Genomic DNA, 20705 nt, shown 5'->3' on the forward strand with positions numbered 1-20705 from the left:
TCAGGGATTAGCCTTTAGGAGATGACAATTTACCTGTACAAATCCATGCAGGTAAGGTGCAAACGCACGAGGCAGAGACTAACATAGGGTGCAGTGTGGCCAGGATTTGTAAGGATGGTAGTGAGGAAGAGGAGAGATCTGAAGGCTCTGGGGAGATCACAGGACTGCTTGGTTGAGCAGCAGCGTTCGAAGTGGAAGTCATAAAGGCTGAGTTTAAAATCACTGGAGCAGGCACCCGGTGACAAACATGATTCACACTCTTCACCCTTGGGTCTGGGAAATGGCAATACTGGGAAGGGGGACAACTGAAGCCTTCTCAGGAGAGTAGGCTCTCCGAAACTCTGGTTCTGAACAGACAAGTGATTAATCAGTGGCCAGAAACCTCAGGGCTGGGTGAATCCCTGTCACACCACAAGCTTTTAGGGAATTAGTAGGGGATCTAATGTTGTGGACCAGCCCGTTGTGCTAGCTCCACTGAAGGCTACGAAAGGCACCAATAGGGCGACTCACTTTTAATTCAACGGCTGCTGCTGCGGTTTGGAGTGGGGGGAGGAAATCTAGGAGAAAACCAAAGCTGCCCTGCTCCGAGGGTTGGCTGAATTTGAGCAGACGACTGTCTGGGGGTGAGCTGTTGGTTCAGGGAGAGCACCCTGTAAGGGGATGGGAGTGCCCGGTGCTCCTTGGCTCAGGCTGAATGGGGAAGGAAGGTACTGAATAAGCAGGATTTGTCAAAGCATGTGTGTCTCTGTGCCAGCACACTTGATGGATGCTGCATGCTAACCCCACTGTCAGTTACTCTGCATTACTGTTTGGCAGAGTGAAGGGAGCTGGCATGGCTCTTCAATAAAATAGTATGTGGCTCTAGAGCTTTGTTTTGTTCACTGCTTTTTATGCATATTTAAAAAGAGTTGGGGGAGAAGTCCCTGCCACACTTTGCCTCCTCATGAAAAGCTTTCCGAGCAAAGTGCTGGTTAAGGAGGAGAATTCAGACCTGTGGGTGATTCCCAGGCCCTTCCTCTATTTGTGGGGTCCTTTTGCAGATGTTTGTTATGTAAATGCACCCCACTAAAAATAGTTGCCTTTGATTCTTTTCTTTGTACTGAATGTTACAAAATGTTTTGATGAGATTCAGCTCTCAGCAGCGCCTATTGTTAGCTTGCGGTGACGTGGATGCTGCAGCTGCCCTTATATGAGCTCAGTGAAGTCACCAGCCTCCTGGACTCTTCTATTTTAATCCAGCTGTCTATTCCCTGGGGTGCCCCTCGCCCTTCCTGGCCATGGGGTAACACTTGCCCAGCTGGCAGGGATCCCCAGCAGCTCCAGTTCCCCAGCTCCATGAGTCACTCCAGCATCTGTTCCCACGCCGCTTCATCCTCACGCTGCCTGCGGTGTTCGGCCATGGCTGGCAAATCTCTCCTGCCCACCCCTGTCCTGAAGCTAACATCCATTTAGGCAGCCTTGCTGCCACAGGCGCATTTCCATGCTCGGCTACCCTGACAGATCTTGTCTGCTGAAGGGGATTTCGTTACGAAAGCCAAGGTGAATGGCAGCTAGACCAGCAAACAGTTCACATTTTCCCCCTGGACAGATACTTTTCTTCTGCTGTCTTAACTCAGCAGGCCTCCTTTCTCTGTTCTGCCATGCCGTCTGTACCCAGTTTAGCCCCGTTTGTGAACGTTACCTCTGCGTGCCTAAGCAATGGGTGCTGCAATCTGTTTATTTTATGTGCCACCAGAAAATTAACTTCAAGGAAGACTGGAAGCTGATCACTGTCCTTGTTGGAGGCAATGACCTATGCCAGTACTGCTTGGACAAGGTTTGTATCTCTGAATTAGGCACGCTTATCCAGGCACTTGGCAAGTGACCAGGCCTGGAAACTTAACATTTCTCTCTCTCAGTGAGCCAGAGTTGTTCTTTGTTCAACAAGCGCTTGGAAGTCCTGTTCCTTTCATCTGTGTTGTATCAGAAACAAGTGCACAGCTTTTAATATTGGTGCACTGTAGCTCTGGAGTAACACATTATTTAAGAACCAGCAACCTGACCTGTATCGAACAAAACGCCAAGGACAAACCAAAGAGCTCTCCCAGCTAAACTGGACAAAGCCATCACGACAGCATGGGGTCTTAGGCATGTTGTTATGGGGACACAAGTGAAGTTTTATTCTGGAAAGCGTCTCCATGCAATAATTACTGAGGATGCTTAATTCTTGCTTCAGAATGACACCAAAACAAGGTGAAAAAGGTCTCTTTTATCTAGCTATCAGTGGTCATGCCCTCTGAAAAGGTCCCTGTGGCACAGGCGGCAGGGGTTGGGACCCCAGCTCTTTGAAATGTTTGGGGACTGTTCTCTCAATTTCACTCATTTTCTTTTTTGAGGCTGCTGCCCGGAGCCTTCGCCTCCACAGCTACACTTTTGTAACTACAGTCACAAAGTCATTTTGCCTGTGGGTTTTGTGGGGCCTGACTGTGTCTCTATCAATTTCCCCTGACTGGCAGTTTAAAAAAAAAAAAAAAGATATTGCTCTGTTCATAAGGCAAACTAGTATGGTCTGTGTCACGTAAAAGACAACATGAAATCCAGAAATGTGATTTATGTAGCCATTCAGCAGGCAAGGACTCTGCCAAGAACTATTATGTACCTCGGGATTTTCTACAGAGATTAAGGGAATATATTAATGACATCGAAACATAAGCACTATATAACCTGTGTGCATGTGGCAATAAACCTCTTGGTCTGAAAATATGTCTGCCAACAAAGGCCAAAAGGAGCATTGAGTCAGTATATCTTCTCACGGACTGCCTTGCAAGTACAGAGTCTGTGGACTCCTTTGTTCAGGTGAAGCAGTTAAAACTTCTTGGTTCCTGACAGAAGGCTGATCCAATTTTTATTTTATTTTTTTTTTAATTACACAGGAAACCTATTCAGTGAAAAAGTATGTAAAGCACCTTCAGGACGCCCTAGATATTTTCTATGAGGAGGTAAGCTTTCAAGAGACCCTAGCAAGCTACGTTCCTGGCGAGCACACTGATGTTTTTCTCACCTCTGACAGATTGTCAGTGGTTCTGTTTTGTACAAGGTCATCTTCCAAACAGCTAAAGTCAGACTGCTCCTCAGCACTGCATATCAACAACTGTATTAGATAATACCCTGAGAAAATGGGCTGCTGTTTCGGGAAAACTTGTGTTTCACAGTATTTTTGCTGTGGACCAAACACAGGGTGACCCTACTGCCAGTTTTGATGGCTAAACCAACTGTACAAAGTTTCATTTACCCTAGAGAAAATGGAAATGCCCCAGGGAGTGAGGCAGCATTTCAGCTAGTTTGTACTAGCTGCCAGGGATTTTTTGGCTGCCATCCACTATATGTCTCCCTCCCCCTCCCTTTATACATCATCCTTGCACATGCTATTGGTTGCAGGCAGTGCAGTTTGCACTGACTCCCTGACCTACGGGTGGCACTTCTTTCTCACTTTGTAGTGGTATCATGTTCTGTGATTTGGTATGTCTGGTTATTATAATCCCTGCAGCTCCCAAGAGTCTTTGTCAACATGGTGGAAATACTAGAGATTTCTGGACTGCGTCAGATCGCAGCAAGCTCTCTGGGGTGTGCTTTGACAGTAAAGTAAGTAACCAAAACAGGTCTTTGCCTTTAAAGTGCTATTTTTTTTTTTTGCATCAACCTAAATTGCTTCTACAGTGGGACGTACACACCAAGCTTTCCAAGCCACTTCAGTTGCAGCCTTTACCTGATGTACTAGTTCCCATCAACTTTCTATTACTTCTTCCAATACTTCAGGCATGTGCCTGTAGATAGCAGAGTCATCTCTTTTACTCTCAGCTCTAAGGCAGCATACCACAGCACAAGTCACCGTATAATTGCTGTACTACTGGACTTCAAAAGCCTTTTTTGCCCAGGCACTCACTGCTCAGCAGCACAGGCTGACATCCCTGATGCCTCTCCTTGTAGTCAGTGCTGCGTTACCCATGGTGCAGGCTGGGCTGCACACAGCAGAGCGCCCAGCCAGGAACTGCTTTTCACACCTGAGGGAGGAGACCAAAATCCTAACTCAGAGAAGATTGAGGGACTTGTTTTAGAGAGCAGCAGTGCCCTTACAGGAGTCAGCGTGGACATGAAAAGGCTCTTTAGCCTATCAGAGAAAGGAGTAACAAAGACCAGAGGTTGGAAGCTGATGCCTAATGAATTCAAATGAAGTTAGGCACAGATTTTTAATAATAGAAGCAATTAACTACTGGAACACACTAGAAGGGAAAATAATGAATCGACTGCCTTGCTTGATACCTTCATATTCATTCCAAGCACATTCCTAGAGGATGCATTTCAGTGAAGAACAAGTTACTGCCTCCTGATATGGGGGCAACAGAATAAAATACAGTGGTCTAAGGAGTCAGACTACATGAAGAATTTGTCTGTTCTACCTTTAACCCCTCACATTTCCGAAAATCTGCTGTAAGCCTATATGTAGGGTTTGGGGTTTTCTTTATTCTAATACATGTGGTTTCCTGCCAGTGTGTGTCATACTAAACACTTCTGTGTTTGACTTGAGAGTTGGGGATCCTGCAGGTCTTACCAGCTGTGACAGGTGTTCGCTTTGAAAACTAAGTCAGTAGGGATTTTTTTGTCCATTTCTAAGCCAACGAGGTGGCCCTCTTTGGCACATGATCTTTGAGCACCTATCCTGAGCTTCTTGAAGCAGACACGCATTGCTGAAGAATTGCATAGGGTATTCCGGGTTGGCTTTTAATTCTAGCGTTTCTTTCATTGAAGGAATGTTTGCCCGTGTTTCTTAAACCCTGAGGAAAATTCTTCTGAACTACAAGAAATTAAGAGAGTTAACAGAGATTTTCAGGTAACACCTTGATTCCTTAACTGGTCATATTCACTTGTGTCTTTTTATATCGCTTCCCTCCCTGCCCTTCCTCTCACGCGTATCCTCAGCAGGACAGAGAGGGCTGCCGGGGGAACAGCTAGTCTAACTAGCTACCCAGCTAACCAGTGAGCAGCAGTGCAAGTCTTTCTACACTGCTTTCTGGTTTGACCTCGGTTCTGAACTGGAGGCAGATTAAGGCTGGGTCTGTTTCCAGTTGCTCTTTCAACAGCTGAAAAGGAGTTACTGGTGATGGCTGTTCTGTTGATACGTGTTTGTCCATCATGAATCCAGTGAATAGCTCGCATGAGTTACCGTGTCACTGCAACAGTGACAAATTGCCTTGCGTGAGCTGCTCTGTGGTAACTCTCAGCAGAGAAAATGAACTAAACCAACCTGACGTTCCTTTCTTTTGCCGTGGGCTGAAAGCGTGCACGCAGATAGCTTACCATGGGTCAGCTTGCTATCTGAGAGTAACTTCTCACAGCCTCAGCCACAAGAGTCACTCAAATTTAACAAAGGCTATAAATAGCTATTGGAGCAGAAGGTTTTTCCGTCATTCCATCCTTTGAATAGAGGAATCACTGGATCAGTTCACGTTACATTCTCCAGCCCTCTGTTCTGGCCCTGTCAGAGGATGTTGTTTGATGAATCTGACAATGCTTAAAAAATTTGTCTTGGAAAACACTTGTATAAACCCACCCAGGGGGGATGTTTTCCTTAACCAAGGAAGTGAGGTTAGGAATGGTTTGAGATATGACCAGGAGCATTAGAATTTACACCCATAAGCTGGCAAGTAGCAAGGAGACATTTTTATTATCTATATCAATGTCTATTGCCATAATTTTCAAAAGTGGCAGGTGATTTTTTTCAATGCTTAAATTTTATTTTACTTCAGCCATACCTTTCTGAAAAATCAAGCGCACTTCACTCTCAGGTTGGCTTTCGGAACTGATTTGTCACTTCTAAGAATTGTGGCCTTATTCCTTTTTTTTTTTTTTTTTTTAATTCTCTCTAAATTTGAATAATGTTGTGATTGTGCAGCACTGGTTTCTATAAGTAAGGAACTAAATACTTTTTTTTTTTAAATTAAGCAACTTTACATTTCAAATTATCCTAGCTTCTGTGTGTTTTCCTCGTGAAAATCCCTTCATGAACCAAACTATTTTCTTAGCAGTTCTCTGGCCTGCTTTATACTGTTCAGCTGGATTTATACTAATAATTTATGGCTTCCTGCATTGAAAGAAGAGCAATGTGCGTGTTTTTGATGGCTGACAAAGGAACCTTGTAAGTACTTTTCTTACTGAACTCCATACAGGCTGAAGTCTCGCAGCTGATCAACAGCGGTCGGTACGAAGCACGTCAGGACTTCGCAGTTGTCATGCAGCCATTTTTCCGAAACACCTTGTTGCCACTGGACAGCGTAAGTCCTGGTTTTCTTTCCCATTATGCAGGGATCAGTATCTTGATGTCTCTAAGGCAGTAAGATCCATGCCAGAAGGACTGTGTGTTCTTCTCTCTGTGCAGCCTAGCAGCACAGGGTAGAACTGGCGCTAAGGGTGTCAGAGGAGAAGACAGGAAAGACTGTGCTGCCTGTGAATAAAAATGGCCTCAGGAATCACTTGTAGGTGCACATGAAACCTAAGCACCTTCTGGCTTCATCTAAACTGCGTGTTGGTTACCCTCTTGCCTCCCCTGTTGGGAGCTTGGGTGGCATTCACCACAATTTTCTTCTGGTCTAGGTTATGGAGTATGTTCAGGTTTCCTTCACGCAGAGACCAGCACTTGCACGTCTGGCTCGCCCCAGCCTGGAAACAGAAAGCAGCCTTTGAAACCAAACACAGATTCTCCTTCTTTTCTCCAGCCTTAGCATTATGTTCGTGGTATATTTAGGGACACAACATTCAGCATGAATCCTGGTCAGAACCACACAGTTTTGCATGACACTGATTCTTTTGTCATATCACTCCCTTTTTTTTCGTTCTGGCAGCCTTCAAGCCCAAAGGGTGGTTACCATATTGATAGCGATGAGGCAAATTTTCCCTAAGAACGACATTTGGCACAACTGGATAAGCCCACAATTTTTAATGCTGCCTGAAATTTGGCAACTTTTCAACACCTGAAAGGCTGAGTTGTGGAAGTTTAATAAGTAAGAAGCAGCAACTGGTTTTCTATCAGTTCTGTGCAAGGAGTGTGGGTCAATAGCAGACTCCACATAAAAGCTATGACTGTTGGTTTAATGACAAATATAGGGGTTTTTTTTTATGCAAACTGCTGTGTGAGGTTGAGCAGGCTGCATTACACGGAAGGTCTCAAGATGCAGTAATCATCCGACAGTCAGGAGTACCTAAGTTTATTTGCAGTGTCAAAATACAAGCATGTTGCCTTTCGGAAGATAGCACAATTGTGGTGAAGTGGGTATGCCAAGTACAGTGCACTATTAGACGTAACGTGTCAGATTTCGAAGGCTGAAATGTGCTGAGAAATAAACTTTTGCTTTCATTGCAGAATGGCAAGCCAGATCTGAGTTTCTTTGCTGCAGACTGCTTTCACTTCAGTGTGAGAGGCTACGCTGAGATGGCCGTGGCTCTCTGGAATAATATGGTAAGGGGTTACAACCTGGATCCCTATGTGTTTGTGGCAGCAGTCCCTACAACAGATCATGAGAAAGGTGTCTGAAACAAAACAGTAAGCAAGAAAAAAACCCCTGATATCCGAACAAGAGGGTGGCTGCTCAACTGTGAGACCCTTCTCAGTCCGTATTGCGTAGGAGCACAATCCAAAGCGATCACATTGCATAAAGCAGTGTATGTCTTTTGCTCATTCAAAAAGAGAAATCCTGAGAGTCCTGATGTAATGAAAAATTCCCTTCTCGTTTAGTAAATAACTTGCATTAAAGCAAAAAAAATCAGCCTAGTTAAACATTCAGTCCTGTAGGTTTCCTGAGCTTGCCCTTCTCCATTGAATTCTGTTAGGTTTATTAGGAAAACGTACATGTGATTGAATTTTTGCTGCCATTAATAGTGTGGACATGTTGTACCACCCACTCTAGTATCTGAAGCAATTCTAGTAGAGTCACTGAAACTAATGGGGGGCTGAAATCATGCTTCTGATGCCTCTGTTTGCAGTCACATTCCTTCTGTCATTTTGGGGGAAACGATAGCTTTTGAATAGTGCTGGAAAAGTGTTTAAGAGCTACTCTAACGTCACAATTGCGTTCAGAACCATGATGTTTCCCATAGTGGAAGGGAGACTGTTATTTTCATGCCACAGTGACATTTCATCCTCTTGTCTCACAAACACCAGTACCCACATTGTGGTAGCAGAAATCCTGTATCCTGGTTTGTACAAGAAACAAGCATAAATGGACAGGAATTTCAGCTTAAGTAAAAGTTTGAGCAAGACTCGCAGGATACTCCAAAATGAACTTGAGCACGAGGAGTGGGAAATGTAGGGCAGAAATCTGTGCAGCTGCCCAGAATAGCGCATGAGCTGTAGGTCCAGGGTTATAGAAACCAGTAGACGTAGAGTGCATGCACATGCTCTGAGTAATTGATTTGTGCATGCGCAGCAAATCTGCCCATTTTCTGTCAGGCTTCCCTGTCAGAGACTCCTGATGACAGCAGTCTGGTAGGCTTCACTGTGAGGTAGCTCCAACAGGGCTAGTGGTGGCCCAGAAAACCCCAGGCAAATGGAGAAAACATTGAAATTGAGCATGGCTGAGAGTTTCAAGAAGAAAAAGAGATGGTACCTGGACATATGGCAGCCTGGGTTTCTGTTGCCACGTGGTGTTCCTACTGGCCATTACTCATTCCTGAATCACTATCAGTCATTTTTCTATGCCACCAGAGTTTTATTCTGTCCAGACTGTCACTCATTTCCTACGCACGTAAAGATACTGACACAAAGCTTTCTACTGGGGTGGCAGGGATCAGGTTCTTACTGGTGCGAAACGCAACTATTCCCTTCCGTAGAGATCTGTCGGTCTGTGCCAACTGAAGATTTTACTGTTTACTACCTAAATCTAGCTCTTGTCACACACCCCTGCTTTTCGCTCGCAGCCCATGTACGGCGAGGCTGTGCAAGCTTACTGTAAGGCCGCATTGTTCCCCTGTTCCCTGAAAAGCTCAGCAGGCTGTAGGCTGAGGTCCAAATGACATGGATTCTTGTCAGTACACATAAAGGGCCAGACTGTGCCTGGCCACTGCGTGGGTAGGCAGGGATGGGGATGGCTTAAAGAGCCTCTCCCTCACCATGGTGTTCTTTGCCCTTTTTGTTTCGTGCAAAGCGAAGCGTGCTCCTGCTCTCCAAAGTCAGAGGACTCTGTAGTCTTAAAGAACCCCCACTGGTCCCAAGTCCACCTCACTGGTCTCCTGGCCCGGGAGAAGAGCACACGGACAGTCTCTTTAGCTTATGTTCTGCCTCCTTGTTTGCCACGTGCTCTAGGGGAGCTGTGCGTTTCTTCCAGAAGTTGCCTTATGCACTCATGGACACAGGGATACTGTCATCTTCAAGGCTCAGAAGCTCCTGAGGAACAGATTGCAAGCATGGCTGGCTACAGAATTTTGCACTTTATCATCCTTTGCCTGGGCTTTGTGCCAGACTCCTTACCAAGTGCCCGGCCATGGGGACTACTACAGTTATCTACAAACAACCAGTCACACTGCAGACACAATGCTACAGGATATGAACCACACATCTTACAAATAACCACATCAAAATTTTGCTGTTCCCTTTAAGATACAACAAAACTACCAAATTCAGTCTTCACAGCAGCAGCTGGCGGGTAGGCCAAGTGATTAGGAGTCTCCTATGAGTCCAGCAGGACCCCATGACAATCAGCAAAACTTGGCACTCTGTTTTGCTTCCCATCTTCTCTCCACTTGTCAGCTTTCTTCCCTTCCCTAGTCACGTTTTGCCATGGTTCATTTGTCTCTTTTCATTTTTCAGTCTCTACTTGCTTTTTTCTTTTTTTTTTTCTTTTTTTTTTTCTTTCCCCAGCTGAATAAGAGAGAGAAAGTATTCCCAGTGTTTCTATCTGTGAATCTTATGAACAGAATTTGTTTTCTCTGTGTTACATTGGGTTTGTTGTGGCATTGCTTCTCTCCACCGTAGAGCTGTGTTCCCAGAAGATAACTCTGCAGTTCTCTATGGGCCAATCCTGGAGTCATTACTTCTGGCATGTCCATACACAGTTGTAAACACTTCAGTCAACGTGACTGAGCAAGCCTCTACTTGTTAGCTTGACGATGGTAACGGATGGTATGTGCACTCCTAGGCAACCACAAATGCTATGCCATTAGTCTGGACATATTTTGAGTTTGAAGTGGGCTCGGGGTGAGCCTATGGTCAACTATTGCAACTTAGCTGACAACTGATAGCATAAAAAACTCTGTTTAACTCGCTTCTTGCAACCTTGTGAACTTAGCCTCAGCTAAAACTCCCAGGGAATTTCTTGTCTGAGTGAGGACTGCAAAGGTTGGCACCATGTCATCCCGTCTCTGTAACTCTACGTCATTCCTGAAGTCAATTCCATCACCCCTAAGCATCTTTCTTTCAGTTCTGTGCTAAGTGACACGACGAACATCTGTCGTGTGCTGGTTTTTTTCTTTGTGGTTTATACTGTCATTTCAGATGTGTGTGTGGGAGAACAGGGTGTATAGTGAACCACTTTGTTTTAGCAGAATATTTAAAGTATGTGGTAGTCAGAGTTATTTTCTCCTCCCCTCAGTGCAAAAGGAGGAAAAGCTTCTCCTGTTCCTTGCTTCCTGAGGGAGTTTTTCTGCAGACAGCACATCGGATTCTCAATGTCTTCAGTTCATGAGTGTCAAAATGTTTGGAAACTTTCCTGTGATGCACCTTCTCCCACATTTCTTCATTACTGCAAGCACCAAAAGACTGGATAAAAAGTTGTAACCACCCAAGTTAGGAGAGTCTGAGGAGGAAAAAAAATCATCATTATGTTTACTATTGCTTTTCTCTTCTTCAGTTGGAGCCAGTTGGTGAAAAGCAGACTTACAACAACTTTACCCATGACAGATCAAAACTCAAGTGTCCAAACCCAGTAAGTAAAGGCCAAGATGTTGATATTCTCCATTAGCCACTTTTATTTTTCACCTTTCTTCTTATTGGTAAAATTCTTTTTAAAAGTTTTTAGGTTTAGAGAGAAAAAAACAAAACAAAACAAAGAAAGAAGGCTTTAAATAACTAGAATATACTAAAATACACTCCTGTTTTGTTACACACAGGAAAATCTACTTAAAATTCAATGAAAAAAAATTATCCTCACTGCAGTGGAAAGCCTCTCCTTTAAGCCAGTTCTAACGAGCCTACGTATTTCGATTTGGTTGTCTAAGTTTGGAAATGAGTCCATCGCGCTCTGAGATGGCTCCTTTTCTTGCTCTAGGAACTTTCAGGCAATAGGGCAGGGAAGAGTTTGAGCTAAGATAGAAGGCAGAAACAGCTGACAGTCTGTCTAAAGATTGACAGTTCCTCTCTGGGCAGGCGTGATGGCGTATTGTCTGAATGCTGCCTGTTGAGCGGTCTGTGGTCAGTAAAACCTTTGCTCTCCCATTGTAGGAGAAACCCTTTCTTTCCACACTGAGAAACAGTGGATTCAGAAATTCAGAGCTCAACTTGGAGAAAACCGAACCTTCAGTCCCCTACTGGGCTGCCATCGTGGCTGCTGTAGCTGGAGTCCTGATGGGTTCTTTACTCATCTGGCTTGTGTCAGGAAGAAGAGCCAAGAGGCGCCAACGTGAGACCGACACAGAAAAGAACGCTAAAACGACATCTCTGTAAAGCAAGCGGAACAAACATCTGGCGCTGCCGAGGCTGCTCGCTGGCGTGATGCAAAGAGCAGCAGAATAAAGAAACTGTTGAATATAAACGAAGCTCCTCAGCGAGCCAGGGATTTTTGTGCCCAATGATGTTGATCAGAAATGTACTGTAGAGTTCGCTTCTGCAAATCGGTCAAGTGGAGGATGAAGTTCAATGTGTTAAAGCCTTTTCATTCTGGGATGCAGTTCTCCATTTCAGGAACGTTATTCAGGTTATCGATTGCTTGCATGAGGTTAGAAAACATGTTCATGCGTCTTAGCACCTTAATTGTGCAGCTGCCCTTTTTTCTTATAAAACTGTATATAAAGTGTTAGGTACAAGTCCATGATTGTAACCTGGTATTCCCCAACAGCAAGGTAAGTGAGATAAAAAAAGAAAAGCTGAAATTTCACGTTAGATTCCAACAAGACCATTGAGTTGAAGGTGCTAAGGTCAGTCTACGCAGGAAAGTACAATGCCATGGAAACATCTTTAAGCCAACTTCTCAGCAACCTTGGCATCCCTGGTGCAGTGCTGGGCAGCACAGCTTGAATAACTGCACCTTCTCCACTGCCTTGAACTCCAGGCTCCATCTATCTGGGGCTGTATGTGGAGCTGGGTCACGTGCATCACTTCCCCCCCAGGGATAAATACTCCAGGCCAGTCCTTTATCCTCCTGCCCACTGCTGCACAGCAGCTGGCTCCAGAATGACTCTTCCCATGAAGAAGGGGATTTCTGCCCTGGCATGCAGTAGCTGGTCTGAACAAAACTTAGGTACCTGATTGGAAACCTAGCCTGGCTGAACCCTTCTCATGGGACCTGTGGCGTGTTCAGGTCTCCCAGACTGGAGTCTCCAAGGAAGAATTTGCAAAGTTTTTTCAAAATTCTGATCAGGAGTTCAGAGGAGGTCGTTCCTGGAAGTTAGACACTCGTTGTTTTATACTTTCAGGTCAATTCATACGATTTGCTACTACAGAAGATCCTTCACAGGTGCCCTGTGACCTTGTTTTCCAATATCTTTGTTATTTTCCGTGTCAAATATTTCAAATTTTGATTTTACTGAAGCCAAAGTGTAGTTTGCACTGATATGATTTTTTTTGTGAGGTGTTCTACGTTTCCACTCCAGAAATGCAAATGAGCAGAAAATTAAAATGTTTCAGAGAAGAAAGTGTTCTGGTGTTCCTAAATCTGCTCATGATGCACACAGAAGGTATTCAGACTCCTCCTTTTTCCATTTCACTCCTGCCATTCTCCTTACTAAGATAAAAAGAAGTGGGTAAAATACAACTTGTATAGTCAGGTTTCAAGGGCGGTAGCTCCACTTGGCTGTAGCTCCAAGGTTTGGGCTATCACTAGCGGAGGCTGGGCTATTACTAGTAGGACTTTTATTTGCCCAAATCTTACCCACAGATGTGTGTCTGGGAGCTCTACATGCAGCCCTGAGTGGGGATATATTTGGAATGCAAAACAGAAGCACCTGCATCTTGTCTCAGCGCAGCACAGGCATCTCTGCTGCTCTTCCTGTCCCTGTCTTCACTGTGGGTCATTAACTACCTACCTGATATCCCAACTGCTGGCATTTATTTAGCTCAGTAAGTGGAAGCAAACCTAGCCTCAAACCTGCAATGCAGAAGACAAGATTTACTGCGTTCCAGTCCCTTCCACAGCACCTTCACCGCAGACACGTTGTAAAATACAAGCCTCACACGTGAGGAACCTGAGCAAATATCCCAGTGGATCATGAAGGCTACAATTCCCTCTCATCCCTAAATGTTGTTCTTGTGAGTCGTCTTCCCTCCTGGGAGCTTGGCTAGCCACTGCTCTTGTAACTCGTGGCTTGGGAAGGAGTGAAAAGACGCAGTTCTCTGCAGAACCCTTCATCAGCCCTAGGTGCTTCAAAGGGAGCTCACACCAGCAGTTCAGTGCTGATTTACCTTTGTAATCCTGCGAGCGTGCAGGAAGTGGGGTGGGGGTCCTAGAGCATGAGATAGAGCTTCAAAATACTGCGGTTTCTCACATCAGGTTTGTCCTCCCTAGAGATGGGTACAGGTGCATCTTGGGTTTCACGCTGGTGCCCATCGCTCGAGTAAGTTGACATCCTCTTTCCTCGCTTAAAAAGCAAAGTTTTGTTCAGAGCTTCTGAAAGCCAAAACTTAAGAGGTGCAGCCAGTTGGGAAGCGAGGGGAAAGGCGGCTCTTAGCTCTTCCACCACCCCTAAGGACCTAGAGTGGAAATAATTCTTGTGCAGGAGCCCAGGTGACTCTGCTTTGGACTGCAGATCCTCAGTCCTCTGCGGCATTCAGCTCTAAGGAACGCTGCCTTTACTGGTGTCTTTGGGAACCGAGAAACCATTGAGCTTCAGCTATATTGGCTCCGTGCTGCTTCGGCAACAGGAGGCTTTTCCCCCAGTTTCTGTGGCTGTGCTGTAGCTCTGATGGACTACTCCAGCAGGAGCACATAGGAGCTGGAGAAGGAACTGGCAGGCTTTTTATTTAGTCTATGGAAATATTTTCTGGCATCTTTCTTGTGTAGACTGAAGGATGTGACGAACTGCACTGACATTTGAAAAAAAAAAAAAAAAAAAAAAAGCCCATCAAGGATCATGCAGTTTGCAGCTGCTCCACAAGCAAAATTATTTCCTTGAAGATGCTACTGCTGAGCATTCCCTCTGTGCTCATTAAGCGGAGGTAATGTTAAGCTGGAGTGAACGACAAATTATTAGGTCTGGAACTTTGTCTGGCTGCATTCAGTGTGACATTAAATCAGAAAGTAACCCGTGCATCCTGTCTGCCAGTTGTCCATTCCCCCTTTTTTTCTGGAAAAGTGTGCCCTTGGTTTCAAATGCCCTTATGCCATTTTCTCTCAGTGGACCCCTGAGTAGGCCAGATTGCCTGCTGACACACCAAAGAAGAGAGGCTTAGGAGGAACCTCAAGTTTGTATGGACAAACGCGTGAAATGGATGCCAACTTAGCCTAGGATTTTGCTTTCACCAATGGTGGTCTCGCCCACCACTGAAAAGCACCTCTTCTGTGTAAACTGATTTCCTGATGTCCTGAGAAAACAGGCTTCATGAATTCTTCCTCTGGAGAAGAGCTACAACTCAGCCCATACGAGCAGTCACTGTCCAAAGGACCTTTGTGGGTACCGGCCTTGCTGCCCAGCTCAGGTTGTCGTGAAGGGCGCTGGGAGTAAGCGCTTCGCTGTCGCCTGGTCTTGAGAATCAATCTGTTCTTCAAACAGGGGAGTGATGGAGGCTGACAAGCGTTGGCAAATCAGTTACCTGCAGCGTCGGCAGCAGTCGAGTTCTGGCCGCCTTTGCTGCTGCTGGTGGACCTCCCTCTCGTCATGGCACAGTGTCTGCATCGTGCCTTGTAAGCTCAAACGGCACGAAAGAGTTTCACCTAGGGTCAGTTTGCCCCAAAGTCCAGTTTAGGTGCTCAGTGAACTTAGGGAAGAGAGGGAAAATTCAGAAAAACATCATCACAGAAGAATTTTGTGTGGCTTTGGAGATTGCTAAATGTTTCCTCACACCAGCTGGTGAGATACAGATGTACTGATGACAAATGATGCCATTTTAACAGCTGGCTAGTATATTATAGATTGTCAAGGATTTTGTTACTTTGAGGGGTACTTAGCTAAAATGTTGGGTTGAAACAACCTCACCCCAAAGAGAGGGGTACGGAAAAGCTCTGGATTTTTACAACTCTGCATTTGTGCGGCTCATGTTCCTTGAGTTATTTGAAGAATTTGCTATTGGAGCACCACGGGTTTGCAATGCTTGCTCTTGGGTTTGCAATGCTTGCTCTTTTTCACCCCTTTCAGAAGGAAGGTAGATGAGATTTTGGGATAAGCAAGACAGAAGTCTATCCGTAAAGTAGTTCACAATCGCTTAAATGAAACAAGTTTTCTGTGTGTCGTAGGTCTCCGAGCACAACAGGGAGGGATGCTCCTGAGAGCTATTGTGTTAAAACTATTTCTGTTCTGAGTACCCAGTTCGGTCATCCAGGGACCTGAGAAGCATTTCTAGCACCAGGAGTCTGTATCCAAAAAAGGGAGTGGGCAAAGAGGTTGGCACATTTTAACTTAGCACATGCTGAGTATCTTCCATTTAACTGTCAGCAACCGTCCTTGCCACCACTTAGCTTTTATGGACACTAGATGTTACATCATCTTTCGCCTCTTGAGTTCTTTTCTGAGTTCAGTAGGTTTCTCTTACACCTTTTGAAACCCAACACTATCAATACACACGTGACTGCGGGGGGAAGATTATCAACTTTAGCTGCTTCTGATGAACATCCCAGCACAAAACAAAAATGGTTCTGTTTTTGACCATCGGGGAGAACAGTTGCCCAAGGAAAAAAGACAGAAAGCCCAGAGCTTGAGCAATTCTAGAAAACAAATCCAACAAAACAGAGGAGAGCTTATTTAAGGGGTGGTTGGAACTACTCTCTGGCTAGAAGCTGGAAGGAGTTCTCTTATGTCTTTCAATTTCTGTGACCTACGTAACTGTCACTCATAACGCAGTCGTAACTAGATTAAGTTATGTCGGTTTTACTGAGAATACTTAATTCACTGAACTGTATGGATTTTCTCTAATTGCAGGCCTTCAGCAGGATTTGTAGAAGTCAGGTACGGAATCGTACTCATGTCCTCTGTTGGATGGGGCAACGGGGTCCATGAACATATTCCAGTGCTAGAGTGCTTGTATTTTCCAGGCCTTCTGTTTCCTTACAAGAAGGATTTAATACTCCCTTTGGACTAGTGGTGCTGCAGGGACACGGTTCAGCAAGAGGCAGTCAGGAATTTCTGCCGTTGATCCATAGGCTGACCCTGAAGGGAGTTATTTCAGCTGGAGAAACCAGCTGCTTTCAAACATCTAAGAGTGCTTTCTCATCGGCATAGAAAGATCATGGCTGTGAAGAAGGAAAGTGACCTGATACCTTTAAAGTGTCTCTATCATAACCACCAAGGAGTTTTTTAAAATTCCTTTTAGTGTTAAAAACTACGCATGAAGGAAAACCCTTTAGCTACCGTTCGTGTTGCTTAGGTGAGTGGAAGCACCACCTGAGGGCCCCAATGGGCTTAGGTTGTGAGAGGAGATAATCCCTGCAGTGAAAGGGCAGGCAGGACTGCTCAGCAGTGGTTCAGTTTAACAACGGCAGGGGAGCTGGGCCTTGGGCATTTCGGAAAAATCCGTGTAACAGCCTCACAGTGGGTAGATGAGGCACAAAGCACTTTCCGTGCTCTTGCACCAACTCAGTTTTGCAGTCGGTGCCTCCTGTTCAAGTCCCAGGAATCGGCCAGTTCAGCAGCTCTCCACCCACCAGGGATTTACCTGCACTTGCCAGGCTGCCCACAGGTATCCCCTGAATCAGCTTTCAGATCAAAGCACAGGAGTTCGCAATAAGGGGGGAGGGCACAGCGGGGATAGATTAGACAACAGAAATCAAGGGCGCATCTTCTAAGACTTTCTCAGACTTGCTCTCTGCTGAGCTCTCTCTTGCATTACCTCAGCACAGACGTTGGGACCCTCAGAAAGCTCCCACGTCTGCAAATATAGCCTCTGGGGCCTGGAGAGCGGCAGCTCCGTAATGTCCCACAGCAAAACTGAGGGATTAAATGAATCATCTAATACCCCCGAGTATTCCTCCCAGACCCTCTGGGGCGCTGACGCACCTCGGCTGTGAATCCCAGACAGCCTCAGGTGGAGGACAGACACGGATGCTCGCTGTAGGCAAGAAGATAACACCTCTGGGAAGGTGCAGAAGCAGAACTTCAAGTATCTAGATGCTTTTTAAGTCCAAAACCAGAGTTGACCATGTATTCTGGAGAAATTATATGGGACTTTGTGGACCGTACTTAACAGGATTAGACATCTGTTTGCCGTCACTGTAAGCGTCATCTACATAAGCTTTTTGTGCGTCTGGGCTGAAAATGACACAAATGCCTCTCAGGCTTTGGCATAACATTTATCTCTCACAAACATGTTTGGTGGCTTGAGCTGACCTTTTCCTGCTGCTGCTCCTGCTGCACTAGTCGAACAACCTCTTCACCCTTTCCCCTACCTGAGACATCCTTTTGATACGGCTGCCAGAAATCTCTGGTAAGTAAATAATCCAGCGTGGCAATTAGGACATTCCCCTGGCTGTTACTTATTCAAGAACGAAACGCTCAGTGCCTTTGTTGAAGCATCCTCTAAAGCATTTTAAAAATATTTATGAGGGTAATTTGTGTGTCCTAACATTCCTGTGAGATAGTCTTATTACCCGCCCCCCCCCCAACTAAAGATGATGAAATTTATGTGCAGAGAGGTGAAGTGATGTGCCCTGGGCTACGTGATGAGTCAGTGACCGAGCAGGAAGCTAAACCCAGAACTCCTGGCTCCACGGATGCAGCCCAGTTGTGTAACCACTACACAACTTATCGCTCAATCACCAACACAGCCAGACTGGAGGCTGTGCCAACTTTACGCCTGTTTTTCCCTTTAGCCTGAATGCAAATCCAGCGAAACGCTGGCAGTCTGAGCGAGCGGGAGGAGAGCGGTGGGGAGCAGCGAGCTCTGCGGTGATCGGGGCTGCCCCGGCGATCCTCTCTCCATACAGGGGCACCGAGTGCTTTGGCGGAGGTCCAGGCTGGGATTATCCCAGGGTGGGGAACGGAGAGGAGAGAGAAGTTCACCGCGCTCCCATCGTGCTCCCACTTGCATTACCCACACCCAGTAATTAGCTCGCCAGGTTCCACCTCCAGCCTGTGAGGTGCAAGGCTGCAGGTTGCACCCTCTCCTCGTCTAGCTCTGAAGGGATCCTTGCTTAGAGTCAGAAGGGTTAGGATTTTAGGGGATCTGATCTCAGATCTGTTTCCGTGGTGAAGGTGTGTACTGTAGAACAGGGGAAAAAAAAAAAATCCTCCTGAGAAGAAATTGTGTTGCTGAAATGGAAATCTTTTTCTTGCATCGTTGGTCTGTTTGTCTTTCATTTTTTTACCTGGTGGAAGAGAAATGATGGGGAAAAGTGGACCTAAAGTGATTTTTTTTATTTCAGAATGTTATTTCAAAGACTATTTAGCTATTTCAAAGACTATTTAGTTTCGGAATATTCAGAAGCGCAGGATGTCTGCTTTTTGGCTTATTTTCCAGCTGAAAGTGTGCAGTTGAAAAATATTACTGATTTGGAATCTTTTAATTTTTTTATATTGCCATCCTGATTTTCGAAACGGGAACTAACTCTAAAACCATCAGCATGTCCAGGGAGAATGAAAAGTTGTTTCTTCTGAGTAGTTCCAGTAAATTGAAAGTTGTTATTTCAGCGCTTGAGAAGCGGCTTCGCTGCAGAGCTAACTCCTGCATTGATCAACATGAGCTGTTCGTACCAAGTAACCACGCCAGCTCTGAGAGCGGCCACAGACCAAAACCACCGTCGTGCAGAGCTGTCATCCACGCTACTTGACAGCACCGGTGTGTAGCTCTAAAACCAAATTATCAGGAGCCACCTTCAGTAAGAAACCCTGCAATGTAATTATTGTAGCAGTTGCAGCGCGTGTGTGACCGTATCGATCGGGTGAGCCTTTCCCACTGGCTCCAACAGCAGCCCAGAATTAAAAAAAAAAAGGAAAAAAAAAGGTATTTTTCCACATAAGGCTGCCTCCCAGCAGCCAGCATCCCTGCCAGGATGCTCACAGCTCACATCAGCAAACTGCTCTGCTCGACCTAAACGGCCGTGCCACCTCTGGAAGGGGACAAGGGGTTACGGAAAGGGGGACCGTGCAGCACTCCCTGCGCTGCTCCATCCCAGGGGAGGAGACCTGCTTCAATAGGAAGCCTAGTACTGGCCCTGCTTATCCTCCAACCTGCCAACAATACCATGGAGTTGGGGAACTGCTCTTGGGCATCTTCCCATCGGACCATTTTTAGCAGAAACCTGTAGCTTACTCATGCAGCTTTTTTGAGCCACCAGGACTTTATATAAAAGCAGTTGTGAGCTGGAACGGGTCCGCTCGATGGGAAACAGCGTTGCCTCTGCGAATGATCGAATCCTGAGATGATATAATTTACCAGCGTGCTCTCCCTCGGTCCTCCTGGAGCTGCCCCAACTGACTGTTTGCTATGGCAATCTAATTATAACTGAGTTTGGCTGTGAGCACCAGCTGCCTTCAGTTTCTTTTATCTCGCTGAACTGGGCAAGCAAAAGTTAGGTGCTTCAGAGCCTGCTCCCTGTGTGAAACCGAAGGAATTCAGAAATGTATTAGAAAGGCATTAGCTTCTCCTTTTCTCTCTTTTTTTTTTTTTTTTTTTTTTTTTTTCCACTGGAGCCCATCCAGATGGAGCACAAACAAGGAGAGGATAAATGCAAAGTGCTCTGCCACACTGAAAGCATGCGCTGACGTCAGCTTTCATGAACTGGCACTTTAATCATCGCATGGGGAATGTTTCTCTCTCTCTCTGCAGCCTCGCTTTGAATTTCTTAGTGCATCAACATTAGCATTTATGGCAAGGAAGATTTATTTTCTTTTCTGGTTAAAAGAGTAGTAAATTTGGAATGCTTTTACAAGCTACTAGATGGAGAGCCCTGGAGGTCTGAAATCCTGTCGGCTCAGACTAGGTGCGTCAAGGGCAGCAACAGGGCAAGCTTCTTCCTCTATGTTTGTCCACTTGCATTAACAGCTAAGCTGAAAAGCAAGGGACTAGTCCAGTCAGCATGTACAGAGAAGTTATTAGCTTCTCCAAGCCAAACTGTGCAAAATACTTTGGGGGAGGGGGGGAGTATAGCCGACCAGACATGAGGGACCCATGGATTAGGGACCTCCGAAGCTCTTTTTGAGGCATGTGAGCTAAACTTTTCAGAATTCAGCGCTGAAAATTAGCAGACTCATTTTCTGTTCGTGTGTCAGGCCTCGAACAAGCACCTTGCTCTCTTCCTCTACCCCAGCCTTCCCAGCCGGACAACAGGGAATTGGGCTTTGACCCCTTCTAACAAGAGCCGGGAGTGGTGAATTCACTAAAG

The 20705-nt window shown here is 45.6% G+C and overlaps 1 protein-coding gene across 1 annotated transcript in view; it reads left to right on the forward strand.

Moving 5' to 3' along the window:
- Positions 1–11686, forward strand: part of PLB1 (phospholipase B1) — an 81253-nt gene extending 69567 nt beyond the window's left edge. Inside the window, exons 51-58 of the mRNA XM_009952684.2 lie at positions 1736–1816; positions 2913–2978; positions 3527–3621; positions 4786–4867; positions 6204–6308; positions 7394–7489; positions 10875–10949; positions 11465–11686. Coding sequence (XP_009950986.2) covers positions 1736–1816; positions 2913–2978; positions 3527–3621; positions 4786–4867; positions 6204–6308; positions 7394–7489; positions 10875–10949; positions 11465–11686 — 822 coding nt within the window. The remainder of the gene's footprint in view (positions 1–1735; positions 1817–2912; positions 2979–3526; positions 3622–4785; positions 4868–6203; positions 6309–7393; positions 7490–10874; positions 10950–11464) is intronic.
- The last annotated feature ends 9019 nt before the right edge of the window (positions 11687–20705 follow it).

This window comes from Leptosomus discolor, chromosome 2 (assembly GCF_034619465.1).
Source record: "Leptosomus discolor isolate bLepDis1 chromosome 2, bLepDis1.hap2, whole genome shotgun sequence".
NCBI lineage: Eukaryota > Metazoa > Chordata > Aves > Leptosomiformes > Leptosomidae > Leptosomus > Leptosomus discolor.